General features: G+C 45.5%; 1 protein-coding gene across 3 annotated transcripts in view; it reads left to right on the forward strand.

Moving 5' to 3' along the window:
* LOC122941392 (zona pellucida sperm-binding protein 1-like) overlaps nucleotides 1-9538 on the forward strand; it is a 30496-nt gene extending 20958 nt beyond the window's left edge. For 2 of the 3 annotated variants that reach the window (XM_044298611.1, XM_044298612.1), the window contains exons 5-6: nucleotides 4643-4724; nucleotides 8650-8930. In XM_044298611.1, coding sequence (XP_044154546.1) covers nucleotides 4643-4724; nucleotides 8650-8900 — 333 coding nt within the window. In that variant the 3' untranslated portion in view covers nucleotides 8901-8930. Of the gene's footprint in view, nucleotides 1-4642; nucleotides 4725-8649 lie in introns of all 3 variants that reach the window. The other variant, XM_044298613.1, reaches the window with a different exon arrangement.
* Nucleotides 9539-10269: the final 731 nt, after the last annotated feature.

Raw genomic sequence — 10269 nt, forward strand, 5'->3', positions numbered from 1 at the left:
TGCTATGACATGCAGACTAATTCTCTGCTGACATGAAGACAGATTCTCTGTTACGGGACCTCCCTCCTCTGCCTGGGTGCTGGGCCTAAATATATGCCAATGGACTGTTGCAGTGGTGGCTGACGTGAAGCCTCATTCTCTGCTATGACATGCAGACTAATTCTCTGCTGACATGAAGACAGATTCTCTGTTACGGGACCTCTCTCCTCTGCCTGGGTGCCGGGGCCTAAATATCTGAGAATGGACTGTTCCAGTGGTGGGTGACGGGAAGCCAGATTCTCTGCTATGGAACCTCTCTCCAATTGATTTTGGTTAATTTTTATTTATTTAATTTTTATTTTAATTAATTTCCCTATCCACATTTGTTTGCAGGGGATTTACCTACATGTTGCTGCCTTTTGCAGCCCTCTAGCTCTTTCCTGGGCTGTTTTACAGCCTTTTTAGTGCCGAAAAGTTCGGGTCCCCATTGACTTCAATGGGGTTCGGGTTCGGGACGAAGTTCGGATCGGGTTCGGATCCCGAACCCGAACATTTCCGGGATGTTCGGCCGAACTTCTCGAACCCGAACATCCAGGTGTTCGCTCAACTCTAGTCGTAAGCTTATAAATCTAGAATGTATTTCTAGAATGTATTTAAGAACCTGGAATGCTTTCCTGTCCTTTTCAAATAATGACTTCTCCAGACATTCTACAAATTTTAAGTTTTTTTTACAGACAGGTTTGGATAAAGGTCTCCCACCTGCAACGCTCAAAGTGCAGGTTTCAGCTTTAAGTGCTTTTCTAGATGTAAAACTAGCAGAGTCCCCACTAATAAAGCGTTTTTTTGAAGGGGGCTACCAGAAGTTTGCCCACCTTCCGTTCCATCATTCCACCCTGGGATTTAAACTTGGTCCTCTCACCTACAAAACAGTTTTTCTTGTAGCTATAACGACCGCTAGGAGAATTGGAGAAATCCATGCTTTCTCTTACAAACTTCTATATCTTACAATTCTGGAGGACTGCATAATCCTCAGGCATTGCCCTTCCTTCCCAAGGTTGTTTTCAGGTTTCATTGTGAACAGGAAGTTGTTACCTTCCCTCTGCCTATCTCAGACTATGGATAAAGATAGAAAATTCCACAACATGGATGTTAGGAGTGTTTTATCTTGCCTGAACACCACCGGTAACTTCAGACGGTCAGATCATCTCTTCCTCCAATATCGGGGTCCTACTAAGGGACAGGCAGCCAGCCAGCAAATCATCTATAACAAGATTGATCAGAGATATGATTGCCTTTGCCTATGTCCTGAAGAATCTTCATCCCCCTACCGGAATAAGAGCTTACTCTACTAGGGCGGTGTCATCCTCATGGGTGGAGTCTTCTTAGGTCTCATTAGACCAGATTTGCAGGGAAGCCACGTGGGCAAGCTCTATGACTTTATTCAATCATTACAAATTGGATATTCCCAAAAAACAAGACTTGTCTTCTGGTCGCAGGATTTTCTGCTGTGGTCCCTCCCTAGAGCTGATTACTCCTGTTAATCCTCCTGTGAGTGCCATTGTGGCGGTGCTGGGGAAAAGGGTTAATTAATCTTACTGGTAATTTGTTTTTCCAATAGCCTCCACAACGGCACTGGGATTTTCCCTCCTTTTTTTTTTTTTTTTTCTGTTTTTTTAATGATGTAATTTGTTTTTAATATATTTTCTTGAATCACTTCCGTGTCCTCTTATTGACTGAATAGGTAAGGGCCGGAGGAGTTTTTAAATCGTTGTTTCCTGTCCTGGGGGCAGGGACACCCTCCTGTGAGTGCCGTTGTGGAGGCCATTGGAAAATCCAATTACCCGTAAGAGTAATTTAACTCTTTTCAAGCTATGAGCTAAAACATTGCGACTAGTGTTAAGTGAACTTGTGTTTCTAGTTCGGCATACAAGGTTCAGGTTATCTAAAAATTCCGTTATGGATTCGGCTACTACATGTCTGCAACTGTTTTGCGGTCCGCAAAACACTGACACCGGCCATGTGCGTTCCTCATTTTGCAGACCGCACATGGCCAGCACTCTGATAGAAATGCCTATTCATGTCCGTGGCTGCGGACAAGAATAGGACATGCTCTATTTATTTTTTATTTTTTTCAGAAGTGCGGTGGTGGTTCTGTCTGCATCTTTTGCGGCCCAATTGAAAATAAATGGTTCCGCACCCCTTCCGCAAAATTGCAGAACGAATGTGGACCCATTATGCGGACGTGTGAATGGACCCTTAGTTATGGTCCGTGGTAGCAGAATCCATAACGGAATTCTTACATAACACGAACCTGAATCTTTTACGCCAAACTTGAAAGTTTGCTCATCCCTAGTTGCGACCACAAGGGTGAATAGTGTTTTTCTTTCCACTTACTTTTTGTGAGTGCTGCCAATTTTTTTAATTCTTAGGCGGGTTTCACACGGGCGTTGCGTATTGGGGCCGGATGCGTTCAGTGAAACTCGCACTATTTTGCAAGCAAGTTCAGTCAGTTTTGTCTACAGTTGCGTTTAGTTGTTCAGTTTTTTCCACGTGGGTGCAATGTGTTTTGATGTGTTTTTCACGCGCGTGATAAAAAACTGTTTACAAACAACATCTCTTAGCAACCATCAGTGAAAAACACATCGCACCCGCACTTGCTTGCGGATGCAATGCGTTTTTCACGCAGCCCTATTCACTTCTATGGGGCCAGGGCTGCGTGATAAACACAGAATATAGAACATGCTGCGATTTTCACGCAACGCAGAACTGATGCGTGAAAAACGCTCATGTACACAGACCCATTGAAATGAATGGGTCAGGATTCTGTGCGGGTGCTATGCGTTCACGTCACGCATTGCACCCGCGCGGGAAACTCGCTCGTGTGAAAGGGACCTTATATTGTCCTGGATTTGTTGCCGGATCCGGAGGCAAGGCAACAAGAAATGGCTGTTCCGCCACAGTTTTTTAGTTTTTTTAGTGTTCACCTGACAGATTAGATAATGTGATATTTTTTGCAGCAGGTTGTAACAATGCGGCGATACTTTTATTTTGGATTTACACAATTAAAAAAAAAATCATGTTTTTTGTGTTTCTATTAGGGGTCTCATTTTTTGCAGGATGAGATGATGATTTGATTAGTACCATTTTGGGGCACATATGACTTTGATCGCTTGGTATTACACTTTTTGAGATGTAAGGTAATAAAAAAAAAAAAAGCGATTGTTTTTTGTTTTTGTTTGCTTTTTACGGCGTTCACCAGACGGGTTGGATCACATGCTATTTTTATAGAGCAGGTTCTTACGGACACGAATATATATGTATATGTATAATGTATATGTGTATGTTTTACACAATAAGAGCATTTCTGAAACAAAAAAATTCATGGTTTAGTGTCTCCATTTTCAGCGCCATATTTTTTATTTTATTTTTTTGCGGGATGAGATGACAGTTTGGTACTATTTTGTTGTACATATGACTCTTTTGATCACTTTTTATACCATTTTGTGAGACGTGCGGTGGGCAAAATTGCAATTCCATCATAGTTTTTCTTTTTGGCGTTCACCGTGCGGTAAAAGGACGTGTGATCCGTTTGTAAATCGGGTCCAAATGGACGTGGCGATGCCAAACATGTTTAGTGTTTTTTTTGTTTGTTTTTACCAATTATATGTGCCGATATAGGAAGAAGTTTTTTGTTTGTTTTTTTACTTTAAGTTTTTGACTCGGACCCACTTGGTTCTTGAAGATCCAGTGGGTCTTATGCCTCTACCATACACTGAAGTACACTGTATAGTGTATTGCAGTGCATTGTCATTCACAGTAAGCCTGAACAGGCTCCGTTGCCATGGTAACCATCGGGACCGCTGCCACAGAAGCGCAGCGGCCTGATGGGGGAGGGAGCTCCCTCAAGTTATCCTTCAAGCATCAGGCCTCTGCCACAACAGAGCAGCGGCCCGATGGTTATCCCCTCCATGCAGCAATCCCTAAGGTCGATGGCATAGAAGGGGTTATGTCTGCAGTTTGAAGCAGACTGTCATGTTACTGCTCTGCCAACCTGGGGGGAGAGACTGTGCCCGCTCCCTTGTGCACACAGGAGGAGTTACAGAAAATCTGTCAGATGAGGGATTCTCTGTAAACTCACTGAGAGCAGTCTGCTGTGCATGGGAAGCACAGCAGGCTGTAGAACAAAAACAAAAAAAGATAGATAAAACTAATTGTAGAAATTATTTTTTAATATTTTTTTTTTGGGTGTACAACCAGACCTGTACCTCACATGGATCCAGAGGTCTCCTCATCCATTGCTCTGCTAGATTTATGTCAAGTGGAGTGTCTTTTCTACAGCAGCTCAGGGGGCGTGTCTCAGCTCTCCCTATCACAGCTCAGGAGGCAGTTGAAGGATGAAACTGAGCATGTGCGGCCATCTCAGTGAGCAGGTCAAAGAAATAAGAAAAAACAAAGAGCAGGTGGCTCAATGCAGATGTATTTTATTGAATAAATCAGTAGCTATACAAAAATTGTAATTACATGCAATGACAAAAGTATTCAGATCCAGGTGCTGGTTTCAAAACTGTAGAATTGTTTAATAAATTGCCCTGTAATATTAGAACCAATTTAATGAAAGCTCTAAATCATGAGACTCCAGTTTTATTTTATCCTTCTCTTTCAGGTTTATTTCTTCTGCAGCATCTCTGTGTGTGTGCCATCCTCCTCTGAAAGCTGTACAACGGATTGTGCTAATCACACACGCAGTAAGTTAAGGCATTAAAGGGAGTTGTCAAGAACAAGAAAAACATGGCTGCTTTTGTTCTGGAAATGGTACCATATCTGTCCACAGGTTGTGTGTGGTATTAAAGACACGACATAGACAGGTGTGGTGTTCTGGTAGAAAGCAGACTTTTCTAAGCATGGGTAACCATTAGAGATGAGCGAAGTTCTGAAAAATGTGATTCGGCTGCTTTTCTGAACTTTGTCAAGAAATTTATGAATTACTTAGTCATTGTATGTAGTGAGCGCAATGACTGGGAACAGCGATCAAGCCGCCCCTATCATTTAAGCCCCCAGATGCCGCTTTCAACGCTGATCGTGGCATCTGAGACCCACATTCAGGTGCTCAGCAGTTTATTATACTCTCCTCGTTCACTTGCTCATGGAGAGGCCATTCTCTCACTACTTGATTAAAGAAAAGCTGTCAACGGACCTGCAGCGAGCACAACTATGTCACCACGTGATCATGCTGGCCGCGCAATGTTGTCATCAGTGTGATCATGTGGTGATGTCTTCACGCTCGTCGTAGGTCCTTTGATTGAAGAAGACGCACCAAAACTGGGGCGGACGGCCTCTTGGTGATCAAGTGGATGAGGAGAGTATAATTTTTTTACTTTTAGCCACCATTTTAGGAAAAATGTATTGGTTACCATGAAGCATAAGGAAATTTTGGTTCGTGCAAATCAAAATTTTCCTGAAATTCGGATCAAAGTCCACTTTGGTTACTTCGATTCACTCAACACTATTAACTATCGTGCCCTGTCATTCATCCCATGCACCCTGTTTCCTGTTATGCCCTATGGGTAACATCCACAAATTTCAAACGCTACTAGGAGCATCCAGCCATTACTGTGAAGGCTAATTATACCCTATATATATTATACCCTATATCAGGGGCGTAGCTAGAAATGACTGGGCCCCATAGCAAAAAAAAATTATGGGCCCCCCCCCCCCCCGTCCCGAATCTCCCACATACCTCTCAGACCTCACCGCCACATCCGCAGCTCCTCATGCACTTGCGATGGTTACGCGTAGGACTGAGCACAGACAGTTGGTCACTGGCAACGCATTTGTGTCAGTGTAGGAAATGTATGAATCTAAGTGTGGGTTCACACCCGAGTGTACTCTGTATGCACTTTTTTCAGGCGTTTTTATCGTGCGTTTACAGACGCGCGAGGAAACAAACAAATGCCCATTGTCGCGCGTTCCCGCTAAGTCTATGTGCGGGAACGTGCGACAATACGCCCCAAAGAAGCTCCTGTACTTCTTGGGGCGTAGGGCTTTTTACAGTGCGTTCGTACGCGCTGTAAAACGCTCAGGTGAGAACCATTCCCATAGGGAATCATTGGTTTTTGCCTGTTGAGCGTTTTACAGCGCGTAGGAACGCGCTGTAAAACGCTCAGGTGTGAACCCAGCCTAAATGTCTGTGTACTAAAGAAGATTGTTAAATTGTACAGTGGTCTGTAACACAGGAAGGTGAAAGTACATATCGTGGGGTGTGTATGTGTATTAGACAGAAGGTAGGGATGTGTATCTTGTGTAGTTTAGGTATTAGGGAGAGTAAGGGGTATATATCTAGTGCTGATACACGTGTAGGTGAAGAGTGGCTCTGTATCAGCAGTAGATATATACCCCTTACTCTCCCTAATACCCAAACTACACAAGATACATATCCCTACCTTCTGTCTAATACACATACACACCCCACAATATGTACTTTCACCTTCCTGTGTTACAGACCCCTCAGATAGGATTCGGTGGCTGTGTCTTTGCCAAAATCCCACTAACCATTACCACAAATGCAGCTGTGCCTGCCAGGCTTGAGCAGGTATATGTGTGAATATGGACTAGGGAAGATGCTGAGATCCGGCGGTAGCTCACTGTAAGGTACAGCCGGATCTCAGCATCTTCCCTATTCACACATATACCTGCTCAAGCCTGGCAGGCGCAGCTGCATTTGTGGTAATGGTTAGTGGGATTTTGGCAAAGACACTGCCACCTAATCCTACCTGAGGGGTCTGTAATACTTGTCCACTCTAGTCTCCAGTTACAGTACTCCACGTCTGACTCCATTCACTGACTGACTGACGCTGCCGCCTGCTGCTTCGGTTGGACACACATCGCAACAGGGACGGACTCAGTCCCACTCCCCAGCCAGCCCTCACCTCAGCCACTTGAACCGAACGACACGGTGAAGCCGTACCGTACTGCGCGCGCCGCCAAGCCACCCAGCCACCCACACTCCAGCTTCCTTGTACATGCCACTTCCGCCTCCTACACTTCCGGCAAACCACAGCCCATACTGCCTCTCTGCCTCCGGCTCCTAGTCCGACCGCCCCCTATCACAGCGCCACGCCCGGGCCCGGCCCACTCGCCACATGGTTTTATATTATTATTTTTTCATCCTCAGTCGGCGGCGGGGGCCCAGTGGCGTAGGGCCCCATAGCCATTGCTATGGCGATCCCTACGCCACTGGGCGCATGGGTGCTTGCCCTGTAAGAGCCCAGGGAGCTGTTCATACCCTGAGGACTAGGGGAGAGGCCTAGCTAACAGCAGGTTGCAGCATGCGAGGAGAGACAAAACAGAATTGTGGTGGCCTGATCCAATGCAAGGAAGCTGAGGAAGATCGACGGGTCCAGGTCAACAGAGGAAGAGCAGATGGGCAAATGTAGGGTTGACTGTCTGAGTGACTGGAGCAGTGTCGGCCATGGTCCACCATTATAATAGTCAAATTTCACAAATCTGGTGCCCACTCACTTTTAAAAGTGACATAAAAACAAAGTTTTGACCCAAATTTATTTTTTTTACTTCATTTTTGTTAACATTATACTGTTTAGTGAGTAGAAAGCTGTATTATGAAAAGCAACATGATCTATCCATGGGGGAGGGGGGGGGGGGTGACATATCTTTCATTTGATGGATCAAAATGAGGAAAACGCTTGCATTTAAATGTAGTAATGATCCAGAACAAGACGGATTTTGTTAACGATTGGTAATTATTTAAGTTGAGATCTGTTGAGTGAAAACAAGAAAGCGCGCAGTCTAGGTTAATGTGGTTATTTGGTGCATGATCTTCTGATGTGGTTTCAGCCACTGCTGTTTGTCGATGCAGCACAGTGATGTTCTATCTAGCTAAGGTCAGACACACTTTGCAAGAATTCATTCACTGTTGCATGCTGCTGTGCTACTGTTTCTGCCATTCCTGAGTCTGCAGCAAGAGGGGAGATGAGAGGGGACTTTACGGCGGCACATCTGTATTATAAAGTACTGTAGAGGCTAGAGGGCCCGGCGGCCGGCCAGAGGCTATTCAAAACTCACCTCGCACCGCCAGCCACCGCACGTCTGCAGGACCACACAGTCACTGCCGTCTGCTGCTTCGTTCTGAGTGTCTGACTGGGAGGGAGCCGGAGATGCGCGCAAACCACGCCTCCGGGCGGCTCCTCCTCACTCAGTCCTCACCTCACTCAATGTCTGCTTCCTTGGCCGCCCCCTCTGACAGTCACGTGAGCTGCCTACTGCGCTGCGCCGTGCGCACTGCCCCCGGGCCCCGGCACTATTAGATCACAATTTGAATAGGAGGCGGTGGGGGGGCTGTGGGCCCCCCTGGCTCAGGGGCCCGGTCGCAATTGCGACCGCTGCGACCCCTGTAGCTACGCCACTGCATATACAGGGGATCACAAGAATTGTGGTTTTGTTCCCCCCATATGAATTGAATGGCAGGTTGCGTATTCTTTATCTATGGGACTGCTGGAGATAAGTGGTAATCTGACCATTGCTTCTATTCATTTCAATCTTTTGTAACTTTCCGTCATATGCATAAGTCTATGCCTGACCCCCAACTTCACCCATGACTCCTTCCCTTCTGGCTAGTTGGATTTCCTCATAACATGCTTGCTCTCTCTCTTCAAGGTCGGCGAGATCAGCCTGATATTTCTCTGTACTTGGTGGGCACCACTGGACCCCTGGTTTTCCAGCAGAAGAAAGAATTGGGTAACAAAATTTTGGCTCAGGTTGACCTTTGTTTAAAACCCTGCCATGGTTCTTACAAATGTTGTCTTCTTAGGAATGGCCAGTCTCCAGCACCTGACCTCAATTCTTCCAGGAATTGGCTTTGCCGTCACATTTCTCTTCATAATGTTGCTTCTAGTAGGCACTCTTAAAGTTAAGTGGTATTACAATGTTGAAAAATGAATCCTAAATAAATATCATTATTGTCAAATGTCATGGAGTCAGTTTGTATTTTAATTGGTAGAAGCAGTCTAAGCTCTGCTGGAGAAGCAAAAATGGAGTGGCTCTTTCCTCAACGCTATGCTCTTCCACATCTGAATCTTGTATGGGAAAATGGTTGTGGTCTCTAACACTGTAATGCCATTGCAGGGACTTAAAGGAACATTCTGGGCTGAAAGGCTCCTTTTAAGCAGAACATTCCGCGACTGAAAATCAGTTCTTCATTTGAATGGGGCAGCAAGCACGTGGATTTCTGCAAGCCTTGTTAAGGTGAATGGAACCAATTTTCAGTCGTGGAATTTTCTGTCACCATCACTCTTCCGTATTACAGATCCTTATTTTCGTCCATTGAAAAAATAGTGACTTAAATGGCTTTATTCACATTTCTTTTCTACCTTTTTTTTTTTTAATGAGCAGCAAGTTTCAGTAGATTCTTTACTGGTACCATTTTTAGCCATAGTCAATGGGTCGAAATTATACAGTTGCCTAGTACAGATGAAAAAGACATCAAGTTCACCCTGGGGGGGGGGGGGGAGGGGGGGAATTTTGGGAAAGGTAAGTAAAACGCAAACTTTTACCCATTTTAGGCTACTTTCACACTAGCGTTCGGCTAGCGTTCGATCGGATCCGTTCTGAACGGATCCGATCATAATAATGCAGACGGAGGCTCCGTTCAGTACGGATCCGTCTGCATTATTTTAGCAAAAAAAAGCTAAGTGTGAAAATAGCCTAGTACGGATCCGTCCAGACTTTCAATGTAAAGTCAATGGGGGACGGATCCGCTTGAAGATTGAGCCACATTGTGCCATCTTCAAACGGATCCGTCCCCATTGACTTACATTGAAAGTCTGGACGGATCCGCACGCCTCCGAACGGCCAGGCGGACACCCGAACGCTGCAAGCAGCGTTCAGCTGTCCGCCTGTCCGTGCGGAGGCGAGCGGAGCGGAGGCTGAACGCCACCAGACTGATGCAGTCTGAGCGGATCCGCCTCCATTCAGACTGCATCAGGGCTGGACGGCTGCGTTCGGGTCCGCTCGTGAGCTCCTTCAAACGGAGCTCACGAACGGAAACCCGAACGCTAGTGTGAAAGTAGCCTTAATGTTATTTCATTTTAAGAATTCATAAAAATAAAAAAAACACCTGTTCCTGCTGTGACCAGATCCTGAGGTAGATTACTCTACAGATTTACATTTGTATGCATAGTGCAAACGAGCAAACTCCTCCAGAGAGTTGCTGCCAGGTACAGTAGACTAACAAATGACTCCTCACAGGCCCAGTGGTCATGCGTCACACCCCTCACA

Source organism: Bufo gargarizans, chromosome 6, assembly GCF_014858855.1.
Source record: "Bufo gargarizans isolate SCDJY-AF-19 chromosome 6, ASM1485885v1, whole genome shotgun sequence".
In the NCBI taxonomy this organism is placed as follows: domain Eukaryota; kingdom Metazoa; phylum Chordata; class Amphibia; order Anura; family Bufonidae; genus Bufo; species Bufo gargarizans.